Source organism: Trematomus bernacchii, unplaced genomic scaffold (assembly GCF_902827165.1).
Source record: "Trematomus bernacchii unplaced genomic scaffold, fTreBer1.1, whole genome shotgun sequence".
In the NCBI taxonomy this organism is placed as follows: Eukaryota; Metazoa; Chordata; class Actinopteri; order Perciformes; family Nototheniidae; genus Trematomus; species Trematomus bernacchii.
Genome location: NW_022987851.1, coordinates 8,049,225 through 8,069,501, shown reverse-complemented (window position 1 = coordinate 8,069,501; position 20,277 = coordinate 8,049,225). Strand labels below are relative to the sequence as shown.

At 35.0% G+C, this 20,277-nt stretch overlaps 2 protein-coding genes across 2 annotated transcripts; both read left to right on the top strand.

The window, feature by feature from the left end:
• The first annotated feature begins 1,468 nt into the window (after positions 1-1,468).
• Positions 1,469-2,404, top strand: LOC117468733 (putative gustatory receptor clone PTE01). Its single transcript, XM_034112976.1, has one exon. It carries the CDS (start codon positions 1,469-1,471, stop codon positions 2,402-2,404), a length of 936 nt encoding a protein of 311 aa, XP_033968867.1.
• A 4,487-nt stretch (positions 2,405-6,891) lies between these two features.
• LOC117469005 (putative gustatory receptor clone PTE01) lies at positions 6,892-7,827 on the top strand. Its single transcript, XM_034113399.1, has one exon. It carries the CDS (start codon positions 6,892-6,894, stop codon positions 7,825-7,827), a length of 936 nt encoding a protein of 311 aa, XP_033969290.1.
• Positions 7,828-20,277: the final 12,450 nt, after the last annotated feature.

The window sequence follows — 20,277 nt, the reverse complement described above, 5'->3', positions numbered from 1 at the left end:
AAACGGGAGATGGCCTGTATATCAGCATCATAAAACACACTTTATTCAAAGTTGACCCAAACAAAAGACCTCATAGCTGCCTTGAGAAGGTCTATCTGTTTGAACAAAACCACAGTGAAGTTTTTTGAGGTTGGATATTCAATATCGCTGCGCTAACCTTCCCATATTTGTGAAAATGACGCAAAATAAAACGATTATACATTTTTATAAATGTGGCACACATTTTTGATGACTTTGATGAATTGATTAAATAAATGCTTATTGTACAGAGGTGGATATACAAATGGGCCAGGTTTACATGCTGTCTCTCCCGGCAGTCTCTCTATCTGCCTGCTGAGCAGCAGCTTTCACTGGCTGTTCGGAGCCATCCATCTATTAGCAAAATAAATCGGAGAATATCTGCAGACAACCTACTTGATATGTCCAATATAGTCGTCCGATCGCCTTGCCCTAATCTGAATGTTACATCTGGAGTTTAAAACTCCTCCTTAAAACGTTTGTCTTCGTGGCAACCTATATAACATGTGGCAACATATTTTTCATTGTTACAGAAAACATTTTAATCTCATGTTCAGCTATGTCTTACAATGGAAGAGTGGTCTAAGTCCCTATATATTTGTGCTACCTTGCCCCTTATAGGCCTCTTTGTCCAGCTGTCTGGCCAATCAAAAAAGCCACACTGTGTTGTTCTGCAAGGTCAGCTTTTTTTTAACATGACTGTAAGGATGATGCCTTTACCACACTAGGTTGGAAACTGTGTAACTTAAAGTATTCAAATAATTTATATTCTACAATCCAATTAAATTATGTTTTTTTTTTTTAACAGAAAGTTCTTCTGTAAACACTTTTTTATTTAGTTTATGTTAATGTGTGGATGGTGGTTCATCAACAAATACATGTATTATTCTTCCAAAGCCCCATGTGAGCCAGTCCTTAAGTCATTGCCATAACAATGCAACAATAAATTGATGGTGAATCATACTCCAGGGAACTGTCTTCTGTTCAGAAGCAAATCACTCCTATAAAGATGCTAATCCTTCTGAAGATCTTACCAGTTGGTCACTGCTAGTATAGTGCTCACTACATGTTTCTCATTTGTTCAGAGACTGAATGAATGTTTGGTTTGTCTCCTCTCTGTCTATTTTGGTTCTAAAGTGTTGGTGCAAAGCTGTAAATCCAAATCACTATAACTTGTTATTTATGCACAGTATTTGGTAATGTGTCATGATTAACTAAATGTATCTGAGCCCATAGAGGAGTGAAGTTGCGTGGACATATCATTTGGTAAGTTATTGAATTTGCTAAAATATGACTTTTACAACATTATCTCTGTATGAATTTCTTGTGTTATTCATTCTCACATGTTCGGGCTAAATCGTTAATGTGTACATAGTTGTTATGCTACTAACAATAATGATATTATTAACAATGAAGGCTTTTTCATTTTCTAGGCAGGAAGAGCATCAAAATGAACATCCACTACAATACATCCGATGTTTTGGTGCTAGAACGCTTAAATATCTCCTCTGAATACGTCTTTCCTGCATTTCTTTTTGCATCTCTGAGCTACATGATCATACTTTTCTGCAACCTTCTTCTAATCCTAACCATTGTACTGAGCAAATCTCTGCATCAGCCCATGTATCTAATATTGCTGAACCTCAACATCAGCGATCTCATAGGATCCACAGCTTTCTTCCCTCTGGTCATTAAGGACATACTCACAAACAACAGGACAATGCAATACTCGGCTTGTGTTGTCCAAGCTTTCTTTATCCACATCTATGCAGCAGGTACAATTTTCAGTCTGACTGCAATGGCATATGATAGATATATTGCCATATGTTGCCCTTTGAAATACAACACAGTTATGACGAATGCTCACATTATGGGAATAATCACATTTGTGTGGATGAGTTCACTAGTTTTGATAACTGTCCTTTTTGGTCTGCTTTTGCGTTTACCCCACTGTCGATCTGTATTGCACAACCCCTACTGTGATAACCCCTCTCTGCTTACTCTGGTCTGTGCCGACACAACCATCAATAATATTTATGGGCTCTTTACAGTCGCTCTTACACAACTGTTGGCTAATGGGACAATTTTGTACACATATCTCCAGATCCTTGTTGCATGCTTCAGATCCAAGAGAATCGACACAAAAGCCAGAGCTCTGCAGACCTGTGCTACACATTTGACCGTTTTCCTCCTTTTGGAGTGTCTTGGTCTTTTTACTATCATATCATACAGGATCAAAGATATGTCACCACATTTAAGGAGATTCATTGGAATGTCAACTTTAATTTTCCCTCCAACATTAAATCCAATCATCTATGGACTGAAAACCAAAGAAATTAGAGAAAAAGTAGTGTACTTTTTTAGGAAAAAAATCTTTCCATCTTAGGCAGGCAGCAAGGTTCAACTTCTTGACAATGTTTTTTATGTCTTGCAAAGCCAGGTATTTCATTGAAGACTATATTATGAGTTAACTTAAAATAGCAATTACTTATAAGAATTGGAAGATAATGTGTTCCAGAAATGATGTACTTTGTGACTCCAGATATAATTTAAACTACATACTGTAGATCGAAATCTTTATATTTTATATTCTAGCACATTGATCAAATATATATATATAGGTTTGGATCAACTATCAATTACATTAACCATTATTTTAATAAAGATTGCTGCTTACTTTATAAACTTGTTTGTATTGTTGTCATAAGCTTATCTTTTGTCACGCATGCTGCCCTTTTCGTGGCTATGTATGCAGTGTGTCTTCGTGTACATGTGTCTTTGTCTTGGCAATATTTGTACATCACAAACAACCAAAGTCAATTTTTCTACATAATTGGACAACTAAGCAGAAACTGAATATATTGTCCATTAAAATAATGCCTGCACGAGGCTGTAAATTAAATGATCAAATATGTCCAAATAATATACATTTATATTACAGCTTGACAATTGTAAAACATTCTTGTTTCTGGTGATATTTTAGACTAAGGCTGTAGATTTTAGACATACAGCCTTAACTACAATGTTAACCCTCACCCTAAACAAAACTACATTGTGAGCATCCTTTAAAGTTTATAAGATGTATTAATATTATACATCATAAAGACATACCTAATAGGTTAGATAGCACATTCAACTTGTAAAAGGTAATTGCACATTGAAAACAAATCTACGTTGTCCAAAGTTATCTGTTATAGAGTTTTGAAGGGCTCCGAAATCTGTTAATAAAATAAAATAATTACTTTTGTTTTATTACCATTATATTGGGCTTTACGTAGGCTGCTACTGTTTGTATGGATAGGAAAAGTGGGCTGAATGGAGAATGATTGATGACTGTTTCTGGGGAAGGGAATGAAAGTTAACAATAGGCGTTACAAAACATTGTAAGATAAGATTTGTAAGATAACCCTTTTTGTATTCTGAGGGACTTTGCTGTGCATCAGTTTCCAGTCCAAAGCGGGAAGAGTGCAAATGCAAGATAATGAACAGAAAGACAGATATAACTAAGAGATAGATATGAATCAAAGCTGAACAGAAAAAAGGAGCTGAAATGGAGGCTGAAGCCACACACATCTTTGTGTTTAATGAATACCCTGTATATTTCTCTATACTGTATATGTGTAAGCTTGTCTTTATTAGCACAAGTACAAATCAACAGGTCTTTTGTCATTCTAAGGTCCACACTGTATACTTACTAAAATGTGGAGGAAAGGACAAAACGATATACTTTGTGCACATGTACTAAATCACATATGAAAGGATACAATGGAGTGAATTATTGTATACATCAATGCATCTTTGAACATTAGAAACACTAAGATTATCTGATGCAAATATTTGCCCACCATTTTTGGTTTTCACTCTTCTGTCCATGTTTTGCAAATGTGAGTATAAACAACTATTGCTGAGAGTAAAAAGCTAACTGCAGAGAAACCGAGCTGCTACTGGAACTCTCTCACCTTTGACTACTGTACCTTATGCCATGTTTCCAAATTGTTTTATTTACAAAGATTATTTTAAATGTAATTGTGTTATAATGATTTTAGATATAATACATTTCAAATGTTTTGACGAGCACACAAATCTTGGCAAGTTTTATCAATGTATTTGTTGTCATCCTAAGGTTGACACTGCACATACAAATGATAGCAACATAGACTGTGCACAATGTACTGAATCACATATTATTGACAATGAAATATATTAAAATAAAAGTTACAGTTACAAAGACAGAAGTTTCTCATTGCTGGGATGCACTTGCAACTGACTATATACATGGAGTGAAAATATATTGAAATGCATAAATAAATATGTTCCTCTATTTGTGAACGTTTTGTGTGACATTTATTTAGTACTAAATGTGTTCATCATGTGCTATCTCAAGACTGACTCAATAACACGTGTGTGATTTAGACTGTGAGATGAACTACTAATAAGAAGAATAAAACAATATTTTTTTCTATATGAAACCCCTGTGTTTTTGCAATATAAAAATAATGTCCTGCCAAATGTCATTGTGTTAAATATGATGATAGTTTTTTTAAATAGATTCAGATCTGCAAATGTTAGCACTCATAGCAAATTAATCACAAGTTAATGTAATGAATAAATACGATGTACCTCAATGAGCTACTCTGTTATTTGAAATCCTCTTTTGTGTTCTGCAGTCTTAGAGTCTTTTTTTGTAGAAAATCAGTGGTGTTTCTCACATTCATTCTTCAGGAAAGAGAACACAAATCACATCACTGAATATTATGATATTGATGGTGCATTGTTATCATCAGTCATCCAGGACTAGATATCCAAAAGAGTTAATGCCTTTTTTAATATATACATTTCTTTAGACATTTTAAATCTATCCTCATTTTGGCAGATTCAAGACACATAAATATATGAAAAATAATGTAATGTATGCAAAAATACAAAGGTTTTTTGATAAAAAAAAGAAAAAGATTATATGTTTGTTTTAAATAGGTTTGGATCAATGAAAGAAAAAAAGAAAAAAATAAAACTGGAGATGGCCTGTATATCAGCATCATAAAACACACTTTATTCAAAGTTGACCCAAACAAAAGACCTCATAGCTGCCTTGAGAAGGTCTATCTGTTTGAACAAAACCACAGTGAAGTTTTTTGAGGTTGGATATTCAATATCTCTGCGCTAACCTTCCCATATTTGTGAAAATGACGCAAAATAAAATGATTATACATTTTTATAAATGTGGCACACATTTTTGATGACTTTGATGAATTGATTTAACAAAAAGTAATTGTTAAAACAACAAAGCAAACAGATGAAACTAGAAACAATTGAAACAATGCAATATGGTTGTGTAAATCCTATATACCCTTTTATGACAACATTCATATAAAGTAGACAAAGCACTCAAATCCAATACAAATAGGTGTGTCTGATAAGTCCAGAGTGCCACTTGTGCCACTAAGAAATAATTATATTTTTGTTCACTTAATTTTCACTTATATGTGCAAGTTAGCAAGTAGGTACTATAAATAACATTTGTGTCATTTGAACAAGGTATTGGTGGTCCCTATGTGAAACCTTGTAGCTCACCATCCTCGGACAGCTAGCAGTCTATGAAACTAAGGAAGAAAAGGCCACTTGATTTGGAGTTGATGTTTGTCGAATATCCAACCTAATATCAAAATAAATGCTTATTGTACAGAGGTGGATAAAAAAATGGGCCAGGTTTACATGCTGTCTCTCCCGGCAGTCTCTCTATCTGCCTGCTGAGCAGCAGCTTTCACTGGCTGTTCGGAGCCATCCATCCATTAGCAAAATAACTCGGAGAATATCTGCAGACAACCTACTTGATATGTCCAATATAGTCGTCCGATCGCCTTTCCCTAATCTGAATGTTACATCTGGAGTTTAAAACTCCTCCTTAAAACGTTTGTCTTCGTGGCAACCTATATAACATGTGGCAACATATTTTTCATTGTTACAGAAAACATTTTAATCTCATGTTCAGCTATGTCTTACAATGGAAGAGTGGTCAAAGTCCCTATATATTTGTGCAACCTTGCCCCTTATAGGCCTCTTTGTCCAGCTGTCTGGCCAATCAAAAAAGCCACACTGTGTTGTTCTGCAAGGTCAGCTTTTCTTTAACATGACTGTAAGGATGATGCCTTTACCACACTAGGTTGGAAACTGTGTAACTTAAAGTATTGAAAGAACTTATATTCTACAATCCAATTAAATTATGTTTTTTTTTTTACAGAAAGTTCTTCTGTAAACACTTTTTTATTTAGTTTATGTAAATGTGTGGTTCATCAACAAATACATGTATTATTCTTCCAAAGCCCCATGTGAGCCAGTCCTTAAGTCATTGCCATAACAATGCAACAATAAATTGATGGTGAATCATACTCCAGGGAACTGTCTTCTGTTCAGAAGCAAATCACTCCTATAAAGATGCTAATCCTTCTGAAGATCTTACCAGTTGGTCACTGCTAGTATAGTGCTCACTACATGTTTCTCATTTGTTCAGAGACTGAATGAATGTTTGGTTTGTCTCCTCTCTGTCTATTTTGGTTCTAAAGTGTTGGTGCAAAGCTGTAAATCCAAATCACTATAATTTGTTATTTATGCACAGTATTTGGTAATGTGTCATGATTAACTAAATGTATCTGAGCCCATAGAGGAGTGAAGTTGCGTGGACATATCATTTGGTAAGTTATTGAATTTGCTAAAATATGACTTTTACAACATTATCTCTGTATGAATTTCTTGTGTTATTCATTCTCACATGTTCGGGCTAAATCGTTAATGTGTACATAGTTGTTATGCTACTAACAATAATGACATTATTAACAATGAAGGGTTTTTCATTTTCTAGGCAGGAAGAGCATCAAAATGAACATCCACTACAATACATCCGATGTTTTGGTGCGAGAACGCTTAAATATCTCCTCTGAATACATCTTTCCTGCATTTCTTTTTGCAACTCTGAGCTACATGATCATACTTTTCTGCAACCTTCTTCTAATCCTAACCATTGTACTGAGCAAATCTCTGCATCAGCCCATGTATCTAATATTGCTGAACCTCAACATCAGCGATCTCATAGGATCCACAGCTTTCTTCCCTCTGGTCATTAAGGACATACTCACAAACAACAGGACAATGCAATACTCGGCTTGTGTTGTCCAAGCTTTCTTTATCCACATCTATGCAATAGGTACAATTTTCAGTCTGACTGCAATGGCATATGATAGATATATTGCCATATGTTGCCCTTTGAAATACAACACAGTTATGACGAATGCTCACATTATGAGAATAATCACATTTGTGTGGATGAGTTCACTAGTTTTGATAACTGTCCTTTTTGGTCTGCTTTTGCGTTTACCCCACTGTCGATCTGTATTGCACAACCCCTACTGTGATAACCCCTCTCTGCTTACTCTGGTCTGTGCCGACACAACCATCAATAATATTTATGGGCTCTTTATACTCGCTCTTACACAACTGTTGGCTAATGGGACAATTTTGTACACATATCTCCAGATCCTTGTTGCATGCTTCAGATCCAAGAGAATCGACACAAAAGCCAGAGCTCTGCAGACCTGTGCTACACATTTGACCGTTTTCCTCCTTTTGGAGTGTCTTGGTCTTTTTACTATCATATCATACAGGATCAAAGATATGTCACCACATTTAAGGAGATTCATTGGAATGTCAACTTTAATTTTCCCTCCAACATTAAATCCAATCATCTATGGACTGAAAACCAAAGAAATTAGAGAAAAAGTAGTGTACTTTTTTAGGAATAAAATCTTTCCATTTTAGGCAGGCAGCAAGGTTCAACTTCTTGACAATGTTTTTTATGTCTTGCAACCTTATAAATACGTTATTTGCTACTAATTCCTTTTTGTGACTGCAAAACCTAATTTGGCTTTACTGTATGTTCATGTAAGGTTTAAGTTTCTGACTAAAGATATTTTTCTTAATAATAATAATTGTTTAACTTTTGGCTAATTATTGTACATGGTAATGTGAAACAATATATTTCCCATTTGAAACATATTTGACTGTTAACAAAATGTAAATAACCTTTATGGCCTTGTCATGTTTTCTGCTCCAGGAAATTCTCCCCCAATACAATTTTTGTAAAGTCACCAGGATTTGTTACTTGAGGAATACTGTGACACACCACTACTGTTTTTGCATATAAACGTAATTGTAAAAGGCAAATTTGTAAATTAAGTGTCTCCGAGTTTGCTTTGACAATGTAAATAAATGTTAATACTAATTTGTTTGATTTGTTAAACTGTAAATATTAAGGAGGTAAACTGAAGACAAGATTCTTTAGATTTTATTAAAATGTTAAGAAATGTCTAATTATCCCAATCAAGCCTTCTCAGTTTCTTGGAACACATGTATTCATGTTACTGTGTGTATTCACAATACAAATACAGCAGAGGGTGCCATAAGTACACAAAACCCTAGCCATAGCTACTGTGTATTGGTTCAGCCCTGTGTGGATCTTTTACATTTTGTGTGATTTTGCTGCCCTCTTGTCTATTTAAAGGTCAGCATTTACTGCAGCACTCAACATATACATACAGTAGAGCTTTTAAGGAGCCAGGTATTTCATTGAAGACTATATTATGAGTTAACTTAAAATAGCAATTACTTATAAGAATTGGAAGATAATGTATTCCAGAAATGATGTACTTTGTGACTCCAGATATAATTTGAAATACATAGATCGAAATCTTTATATTTTATATTCTAGCACATTGATCAAATATATATATATAGGTTTGGATCAACTATCAATTACATCAACCATTATTTTAATAAAGATTGCTGCTTACTTTATAAACTTGTTTGTATTGTTGTCTTTATAAATTGTTTTTGTTAGCTTATCTTTTGTCACCCATGCTGCCCTTTTCGTGGCTATGTATGCAGTGTGTCTTCATGTACATTTGTCTTTGTCTTGACAATATTTGTACGTCACAAACAACTAAAGTCAATTTTTCTACATAATTGGACAACTAAGCAGAAACTGAATATATTGTCCATTAAAATAATGCCTGCACGAGGCTGTAAATTAAATGATCAAATATGTCCAAATAATATACATTTATATTACAGCTTGACAATTGTAAAACATTCTTGTTTCTGGTGATATTTTAGACTAAGGCTGTAGATTTTAGACATACAGCCTTAACTACAATGTTAACCCTCGCCCTAAACAAAACTACAGCATCCTTTATATGATGTATTAATATTATACATCATAAAGACATACCTAATAGGTTAGATAGCACATTCAACTTGTAAAAGGTAATTGCACATTGAAAACAAATCTACGTTGTCCAAAGTTATCTGTTATAGAGTTTTGAAGCGCTCCAAAATCTGTTAATAAAATAAAATAATTACTTTTGTTTTATTACCATTATATTGGGCTTTACGTAGGCTGCTACTGTTTGTATGGATAGGAAAAGTGGGCTGAATGGAGAATGATTGATGACTGTTTCTGGGGAAGGGAATGCAAGTTAACAATAGGCGTTACAAAACATTGTAAGATAAGATTTGTAAGATAACCATTTTTGTATTCTGAGGGACTTTGCTGTGCATCAGTTTCCAGTCCAAAGCGGGAAGAGTGCAAATGCAAGATAATGAACAGAAAGACAGATATAACTAAGAAGATATGAATGAAAGCTGAACAGAAAAAAGGAGCTGAAATGGAGGCTGAAGCCACACACATCTTTGTGTTTAATGAATACCCTGCATATTTCTCTATACTGTATGTGTAAACTTGTCTTTATTAGCACAAGTACAAATCAACAGGTCTTTTGTCATTCTAAGGTCCACACTGTACTTACTAAAATGTGGAGGAAAGGACAAAACGATATACTTTGTGCACATGTACTAAATCACATATGAAAGGATATAATGGAGTGAATTATTGTATACATCAATGCATCTTTGAACATTAGAAACACTAAGATTATCTGATGCAAATATTTGCCCACCATTTTTGGTTTTCACTCTTCTGTCCATGTTTTGCAAATTTGAGTATAAACAACTATTGCTGAGAGTAAAAAGCTAACTGCAGAGAAACCGAGCTGCTAACTAGTAGTTATACAAATACTGTTTCAATCACATTAGTATGCATAAAAAGTGACAGGTCACACCTGCTACTACGATGCTACTACTTATGCTAATGAGCCCATTTGATATGCTAATGAGACCCTTTGTTCGAGGTGTTATCAAATGTAGGTGTGATATTCCCCATTGTAGTAGATCCTTTGTTGTGTAATCTAATTAGCCTTTGATGTCTGACCCTCTGTTGTCTAATCTAATTAGACCCTTTGATGTCTGTCCTTTGATGTAAGGTGGGAGGTGTTATAACATGTAGGTGTGTGTGTGTGCACAGGTGTGTTATAAGCCTTTGATGTCAATCGAATTAGCCCTTTGATGTATGTCCTTTGATCAGTGTTTGTAACTATTGTCAAGGTAGTCTCTTTGAAGTTGTGTGAGACTGTCTCGCACCCCATCCTCCTCTCACCTCTTCCCCCCTTCCTTTTGCTGTGATGTCAGAAGATAGAGGTGGAGGGTGGAGTTAGATGAAAAAGAAATCCGTGCAAACTAGATAAAAAGTCACCTAAACTTTCAAAAACGAAAATGGCAAAGAGACGCATCGATATGGGTTTAATCAGCGAGACGCCTGTGACAACTTACCGCCATCCATCGGGAGCGCCAGTCAAGAAACGGGTGCAGTATCTATGCCGGGTTCAGACCCTCCGTCTGAGGCTCTTCATGAAAAATGGAGTCTGGATGTGTGAGACTGTCCCCTCCTGTCCAAGCGCCATGGTAGGGGGGCATTACGGAGCTCAGGAGTCCGCCCTTTGAGGCGTTGTTAACATTAATGCTTTTGTTTTTGTTACTAAGATACTTTTTTAGATACACTTTTGAAGTGAGCAACACTTTACAACTGGTAGAAAGTTAAGTACTTTGTATGGAATTGGGTTTTCTTTAGAGCTGTTTTCAGTGAGACAATGCAGTTTCTGATCATTTTAAGTTTCAAGTTTCAAGGCTTTATGGCATATGCCCATTAGCTACAGTGTAGATATGTCAATGAAAAACATAGGTCACAGGCTCCTCCAACAGTGCACATAAAACAGATAAAATACTGCAATAGAATGTTTTGATATGACAGATTTGTGCGTAATTCTCTCACAAAGGAACTGTAAGATACACGTTTATGTATGGAAAACTTTATAACTTGGTCAAATATTCATTCATTTGTAATGAATTGAGTTTTCTTCAAGAATCAAACTCTAAATGGAGAGTTTGTGATTTTAACACTGTTTCGATGAAACAATGCAGTTTTGATAACTTGACTTGACTAACATTACTTTTTTTAAATATATGTTTTTAGATGCTTTACTTTTGATTTCTTTCATGTTATTTTAACACATTACTTTTTTCATATTTTTCAACATACTGTGATATTTGTTTTTTGCTCTCCTTTTTCCATTACATTTTTGAATATACAGACATTCAACGCAATAAGTCCCACCCCAATTAGCAAATCATCCAAAACTAAGGACCCCCACTAAGACGAACAGATTTTTCTTTAAGACTGTGACTCTTAAAGGCACTTTGGGATTTTAGTAAGACAATCTAGTTTTCTGGAAATAACTTAAATGATTTTCGTTTTTTCTCCTACAAAGATACTTATAGTTATACTTTAACGGATGCAAAACTTTATAACTTGGTCAAATATTCACTAATTTGTAATGAATTGAGATTCTTAAAGAATCAAACTCTAAATGGAGAGTTTGTGATTTTAACACTGTTTCGATGAAACAATGCCGTTTTGATAACTTGACTTGACTAACATTACTTTTTTAAATATATGTTTTGTTAGATGACTTTACTGATTTTTGCTTTTTTCTTCCTTGCTTTTGTTTGTGTTACTAGGATACTTTTAGATACACTTTGAAGTGTGCAACACTTTACAACTGATAGAATAGTACTTTGTAAGGAATTCATTTTCTTGGTAGAATATAAAGTACTTTTGTAAGGAATTGGGTTTCTTAACAATCCTGCTCCACCATTAAATCACTTAATCTGCTACTTCCAGGCAAAAGCTTTAAAACTTGCATCATGTATTAAGTCATGTCTTGGCAAAAATGAGAGTCCTGGGTGCTTTAAAACATTTCTTAGAACATTTTGATATATTCAAACACATAATGAACTGCAATGGCTCACTGCTGCATCAAATTTATTTTACACTGTTGTGAGGACAAGACTGTGAGACTCTCAGACCCTTTTGTTGTCAATCTAACTAGCCTTGATCTATAAAAAAGTCACCTACTACTTTTATTTGTCCTCTCTAAATTAGATTTAGGGTTTTTAAAATTCTGAAAAGGCGTGTTGTGAGGGGGAAAAACAGATGTATGTATGCAGTTTTGAATGGTGGCTGGTTGAGGAAAACTGATCCAAAATAAGGGGTCAGGAATAATATGGCTTGAAATATGAGCAATCATGTTAATAGCTACAGATACGGTAAAGTACTACAACAACAACAACAACAACAACAACATAGGAGTGCTTATACTGTATGTTGTAAAAGCAGGACAAACAAATAAATAAAATGCTGCATTGTTTTTGAAACAAGAACCATATCCCCATGGCATTTCTACATTTAGATGACATGTTCAGAACTCAGTACATATGGACCAATAACTAATTTAACCATCAACATCAATTTAAGTGCACACAGCAGTGCAAACAAACAAAAAAACAGGCTTGTGTGCATCAGACAACTCAAATTACTCCACTTTAACCATATTTAGAATGTCCTCATTTTAACTAAAGTAATTTAACCTAAGTGGAGCCAACCTAAGGAGTGGGCCCTACAGTCTGGGACTAGCTTACTTTTAACATTCTACTCAAAGGGCCCGTAAATATTATCTCCGCCAATATGCTATATTAAAATATCATTACATTTTTTTAAATAAAAACTCATAGTATTTCATGTTGAAATAATCAAGGAAAAGCCAGTCAATGTTATGTTAACACAAACAAAAGTTCTGTTTTATATGTTGAAATATAATTTAAAAAACAACGATATAGTATTTTCAAGTCTTACTTTAGTATGGCAAATTTAAGAATAAGTCACATTAAAGTTTGTCATGATTTTCCGTAAAAAAGTCAAGTATAGTTTGTCAAAAGAATATGAAAAAATCCTTCTGTAGAGTAGTATGTTGAAAATCTCAGTGTTTAACTGAACACACCTACATGTGATAACACCTCGAACAAAGGGGTAATTAGCATACAAAGGGGGGTCACTAGCATCAGTGGGGGAAAGGTGCTACGAAAATGAACTTTGAGGAGGGGGAACTTGTAAGAATTTCCAAGGCGAGAGGGGTCTTTGATAAAAAGATATGAACAGAGTTATACCGACGAATTATTTACGGCGTCCGAACGCATACCTCGTCAACCATCTGTTTACAAACTCAAAGATTATGATGGAGAAGAGATCAAGGGGACTTTTTTATGAGAAAGAGTTTAAAAAAGTGAAGGTAGTACTTTTTTCTGAACAGATTTTCTTTAAGACTGTGACTCTTAAAGGCATTTTCTAGTAAGACAATCCAGTTTTCTGGAAATAACTTGAATGATTTTTGTTTTTTCTCCTACAAAGATACTTATAGTTACACTTTAATGGATGCAAAACTTTATAACTTGGTAAAATATTCATTAATTTGTAATGAAATGAGTTTCTTAAAGAATCAAACTCTAAATGGAGAGTTTGTGATTTTAACACTGTTTCGATGAAACAATGCGGTTTTGATAACTTGACTTGACTAACATAACTTTTTTAAATATATGTTTTTAGATGCTTTACTTTGATTTCTTTCATGTTATTTTAACACAACATTACTTTTTTCATATTTTTCAACATACTGTGATATTTTGTTTTTCTCTCCTTTTTTCCATTATACTTTTGAAAAACTACACAGTGATTTTTATCAAAATACAACATGCAACTAATACATTATACAATATTACGACTTTTTGCGATATTTTCAACACAATATACTTGTACCTTTTTCTGTAGGGCTTCAGGATATTTGGCATGTCATGCATAAAACCGGTGTCATCATTCCTGAAACTGACGTGCTGTCCGTTTTACAAACAAGTTATCTTTCTGCTTCTTCACCCTCTGAATTTTCCTCCCCCGTCCCTCTTCCTTCAGCCATCACAACAACAATCAAGTCAGATCTGTGAAATTAAACACCTCTTCCCAAAGCGTGACTTCCCTATTGAGGGAGTGGGGCAGTAGGGCCTAACCCGATTGGCCTAATATACTAACATGCAGAACGTATGGTATGTTTGAAAAAAGACTAACCATCTATCCAGTTCAAGCTGTCTTTAAGATGCGACATCGCGCTCTGACTTTTTCCCCGTAAAATCGTGCCAAACTATTACTTTTTCTTAAATTTGACCTCTTGCTGCTTGGTTGAAAATGATAGATGAAAAAGCTACAACGCTTAAAGAACTTTCTAAAAACTATCAATTCTACAGATGAATCCCCCCACTCAACGCAATAAGTCCACCCCCCACTCAGCAAATCATCTAAAACGAAGGACCCCACTAAGACGACCGTTGAAAACTAGCCAGGGATCTGAGAAAAACCAAGTCTCCCCCCCGCGAGTTGCAGCCAGGAACAAACTCCTGTCTCCTATCATCACCACCATTGTGGACACCCACATCTTGCAGTACTACTGCTGCTGATGTTACTCCTGAGGCCAAGACGTCTCTGTTTATGAACATAGTGAAATCGGAGTTGGTTGATATTCTGGAGAGGGTGCTGCATCGGTACAGAGAAAAAATCTGCAATGGATGCCGAGTCAGTCACCCCGGCCAGAGGCAACACGAATGTCTGAATGACATTCCAGAATATTTCTTCAGAAACAATTACAACGCGTTAATGAAAAGTCTTTGGCTCGCCGACTTCATTACAGTGAATGACCAGAGTCTTAATGATAAAAAAAAAAAACATTTACACGGCTGAATGGAGGACCCAAGGCGCTTCGGAGGCTTTTCTGTACAATCTCAAAAACTGCAGACGCCTCAAGGAGAGACTTGAAAAGATCCATGCCGAGCTGGATGGATAGGAAGAAGACTAATAACCAGCGGTTGATTGAAGCCGGGGATTTTTTTTTTTCCGATATTTTGACTTTTCTTTAAAGTAAAATAAAAATGGGTAACTACTATGGAAAACAATCTGTATATATCTATCAGAATGCAGTCAATACCTGTTTAATAAGTGTGTTGTTGATGACGATTGAAAACAGAATGAATAGTGATCCCCGTGTAAACAGAACAGCTGAAGTTTGTAAACTAGAAGACATTTTGGATATCGTTCATTCTGGCAGTACTATTCCGGGTCATTGGGAAACAATTGTAAACGAAACTTTTAAAGTGGTACTGGAATCTTCATTTTCCGAAACATTCTGTAACATTACCGAAGAAATGAAACAAACACCAAAAGTGTATCATGTGCTCGCATTGTATGCTCTGTTTGTAGATGTAATGCATCTTTGTGTCAAAAACAGCATACACACGAATACTTTGGCCGAAGTGCAAAAACTCCATTATAATATTCCCCTTCATCTGGGGGATTCTGTGTTGGAGAAGATCATGGGGATGTTGCAATCAGTATAAATGTACTACTGCTTCCTATGGGGTGAAAACAATAAATTGTAAATATGAAATTCTGCAAATAATAAAAAGTGTTTTTACATTTAAAAAAACTGTTGTCTTCAAATCATAGTATAGTATTTCCTACATATCATTTTTAAAAAAGAGTCACAGTATAGAATGTCTGAACATTTATTTTTAAAAGTACTAGTATAGTATGTTAAAAGTATCGTGAAAAAGTCCAAGTATAGTATGTAGATAAGAATTATATTATATAGTTTGTCTGCAATGTCAGTATAGGATCTCTAAAAAAAAAAAAATGAGAGAAAGTCATAGTATAGTTTGACAAAAAGATCTTGAAAAAGTCATGACATTGTGTGTTGAAATGGTTTTGAATAAACACATCAGTATTTTTCAAAAGTAAAATTGTATCAAGTGCATCAGACAACTCAAATTACTCAATTTGAACCATATTATAAATAAGTAAAGAATGGTCATAGTATATAGCAGGGCTGTTTAATAGTTTTCTGTGTTTCAATGTTTCAATGTTTCAGTGTTTCAGTGTTTCAGTGTTCTGTGTTTCTGTGTTTCAGTGTTTCAGTGTTTGTGTGTCAGTGTGTCAGTGTTTCAGTGTTTCAGTGTTTGTGTGTCAGTGTGTCAGTGTTTCAGTATTTCAGTGTTTTGTATGTCAGTGTTTCAGTGTGTCAGTGTTTCTGTGTTTCAGTGTTTCAGTGTTTTCAGTGTTTCAGTATTTCAGTGTTTCAGTGTTTCTGTGTTTCAGTGTTTCAGTGTTTTGTGTGTCAGTGTGTCAGTGTGTCAGTGTGGCAGTATTTCAGTGTTTCAGTGTTTCAGTGTTTCAGTGTTTGTGTGTCAGCGTGTCAGTGTGTCAGTGTTTCAGTGTTTCAGTGTTTCAGTGTTTCAGTGTTTCGCGTGTCAGTGTGCTAGTGTTTCAGTGTTTCAGTGTTTCAGTGTTTCAGTGTTTTGTGTGTCAGTGTTTCTGTGTGTCAGTGTTTTGTGTGTCAGTGTTTCAGTGTTTTCAGTGTTTCAGTATTTCAGTGTTTTGTGTTTCAGTGTTTCAGTGTTTTTGTGTTTCTGTGTTTCTGTGTTTTTGTATGTCAGTGTTTTCAGTGTTTCAGTATTTCAGTGTTTTGTGTTTCAGTGTTTCAGTGTTTCAGTGTTTTGTGTGTCAGTGTTTAAGTGTTTCAGTGTTTTGTGTGTCAGTGTGTCAGTATTTACAGCCTTTCTTTGCTCTGATCAATCCCCAGGGATCCTCCCCTGGAAGGAATATAGCAGGATGAGAGAAAAAACATTTAAAAAACCGTATCTATAGCGTGGCTATAGCATTTGATGCAATTCTAAAAGATAGTCAGATTCCTAAAAAGTTACAAACGGGTGCTGAAGAAACAAATGTTTCCAGCATCCTGAAACACTGAAACACAAAACACTGAAATACTGAAACACTGAAAACACTGAAACACTGAAATACTGAAACACTGAAAACACTGAAACACTGAAACACTGAAATACTGAAACACTGAAAACACTAAAACACTGAAACACAGAAACACTGACACACTGAAACACTGACACACTGACACACTGACACACAAACACTGAAACACTGAAACACAGAAACACAGAACACTGAAACACTGAAACACTGAAACATTGAAACATTGAAACACAGAAAACTATTAAACAGCCCTGCTATATACTATGACCATTCTTTACTTATTTATAATATGGTTCAAATTGAGTAATTTGAGTTGTCTGATGCACTTGATACAATTTTACTTTTGAAAAATACTGATGTGTTTATTCAAAACCATTTCAACACACAATGTCATGACTTTTTCAAGATCTTTTTGTCAAACTATACTATGACTTTCTCTCATTTTTTTTTTTTTAGAGATCCTATACTGACATTGCAGACAAACTATATAATATAATTCTTATCTACAGACTATACTTGGACTTTTTCACGATACTTTTAACATACTATACTAGTACTTTTAAAAATAAATGTTCAGACATTCTATACTGTGACTCTTTTTTAAAAATGATATGTAGGAAATACTATACTATGATTTGAAGACAACAGTTTTTTTAAATGTAAAAACACTTTTTATTATTTGCAGAATTTCATATTTACAATTTATTGTTTTCACCCCATAGGAAGCAGTAGTACATTTATACTGATTGCAACATCCCCATGATCTTCTCCAACACAGAATCCCCCAGATGAAGGGGAATATTATAATGGAGTTTTTGCACTTCGGCCAAAGTATTCGTGTGTATGCTGTTTTTGACACAAAGATGCATTACATCTACAAACAGAGCATACAATGCGAGCACATGATACACTTTTGGTGTTTGTTTCATTTCTTCGGTAATGTTACAGAATGTTTCGGAAAATGAAGATTCCAGTACCACTTTAAAAGTTTCGTTTACAATTGTTTCCCAATGACCCGGAATAGTACTGCCAGAATGAACGATATCCAAAATGTCTTCTAGTTTACAAACTTCAGCTGTTCTGTTTACACGGGGATCACTATTCATTCTGTTTTCAATCGTCATCAACAACACACTTATTAAACAGGTATTGACTGCATTCTGATAGATATATACAGATTGTTTTCCATAGTAGTTACCCATTTTTATTTTACTTTAAAGAAAAGTCAAAATATCGAAAAAAAAAAAATCCCCGGCTTCAATCAACCGCTGGTTATTAGTCTTCTTCCTATCCATCCAGCTCGGCATGGATCTTTTCAAGTCTCTCCTTGAGGCGTCTGCAGTTTTTGAGATTGTACAGAAAAGCCTCCGAAGCGCCTTGGGTCCTCCATTCAGCCGTGTAAATGTTTTTTTTTTTTTATCATTAAGACTCTGGTCATTCACTGTAATGAAGTCGGCGAGCCAAAGACTTTTCATTAACGCGTTGTAATTGTTTCTGAAGAAATATTCTGGAATGTCATTCAGACATTCGTGTTGCCTCTGGCCGGGGTGACTGACTCGGCATCCATTGCAGATTTTTTCTCTGTACCGATGCAGCACCCTCTCCAGAATATCAACCAACTCCGATTTCACTATGTTCATAAACAGAGACGTCTTGGCCTCAGGAGTAACATCAGCAGCAGTAGTACTGCAAGATGTGGGTGTCCACAATGGTGGTGATGATAGGAGACAGGAGTTTGTTCCTGGCTGCAACTCGCGGGGGGGAGACTTGGTTTTTCTCAGATCCCTGGCTAGTTTTCAACGGTCGTCTTAGTGGGGTCCTTCGTTTTAGATGATTTGCTGAGTGGGGGGTGGACTTATTGCGTTGAGTGGGGGGATTCATCTGTAGAATTGATAGTTTTTAGAAAGTTCTTTAAGCGTTGTAGCTTTTTCATCTATCATTTTCAACCAAGCAGCAAGAGGTCAAATTTAAGAAAAAGTAATAGTTTGGCACGATTTTACGGGGAAAAAGTCAGAGCGCGATGTCGCATCTTAAAGACAGCTTGAACTGGATAGATGGTTAGTCTTTTTTCAAACATACCATACGTTCTGCATGTTAGTATATTAGGCCAATCGGGTTAGGCCCTACTGCCCCACTCCCTCAATAGGGAAGTCACGCTTTGGGAAGAGGTGTTTAATTTCACAGATCTGACTTGATTGTTGTTGTGATGGCTGAAGGAAGAGGGACGGGGGAGGAAAATTCAGAGGGTGAAGAAGCAGAAAGATAACTTGTTTGTAAAACGGACAGCATGTCAGTTTCAGGAAAGATGACACCGGTTTTATGCATGACATGCCAAATATCCTGAAGCCCTACAGAAAAAGGTACAAGTATATTGTGTTGAAAATATCGCAAAAAGTCGTAATATTGTATAATGTATTAGTTGCATGTTGTATTTTGATAAAAATCACTGTGTAGTTTTTCAAAAATATAATGGAAAAAAGGAGAGAAAAACAAAATATCACAGTATGTTGAAAAATATGAAAAAAGTAATGTTGTGTTAAAATAACATGAAAGAAATCAAAGTAAAGCATCTAAAAACATATATTTAAAAAAGTTATGTTAGTCAAGTCAAGTTATCAAAACCGCATTGTTTCATCGAAACAGTGTTAAAATCACAAACTCTCCATTTAGAGTTTGATTCTTTAAGAAACTCATTTCATTACAAATTAATGAATATTTTACCAAGTTATAAAGTTTTGCATCCATTAAAGTGTAACTATAAGTATCTTTGTAGGAGAAAAAACAAAAATCATTCAAGTTATTTCCAGAAAACTGGATTGTCTTACTAGAAAATGCCTTTAAGAGTCACAGTCTTAAAGAAAATCTGTTCAGAAAAAAGTACTACCTTCACTTTTTTAAACTCTTTCTCATAAAAAAGTCCCCTTGATCTCTTCTCCATCATAATCTTTGAGTTTGTAAACAGATGGTTGACGAGGTATGCGTTCGGACGCCGTAAATAATTCGTCGGTATAACTCTGTTCATATCTTTTTATCAAAGACCCCTCTCGCCTTGGAAATTCTTACAAGTTCCCCCTCCTCAAAGTTCATTTTCGTAGCACCTTTCCCCCACTGATGCTAGT

What these genes read in the sequence shown, in the direction of transcription:
- LOC117469005 (XM_034113399.1), top strand. Translation starts at nt 6,892, where the DNA reads ATGAACATCCACTACAATACATCCGATGTTTTGGTGCGAGAACGCTTA.
- LOC117468733 (XM_034112976.1), top strand. Translation starts at nt 1,469, where the DNA reads ATGAACATCCACTACAATACATCCGATGTTTTGGTGCTAGAACGCTTA.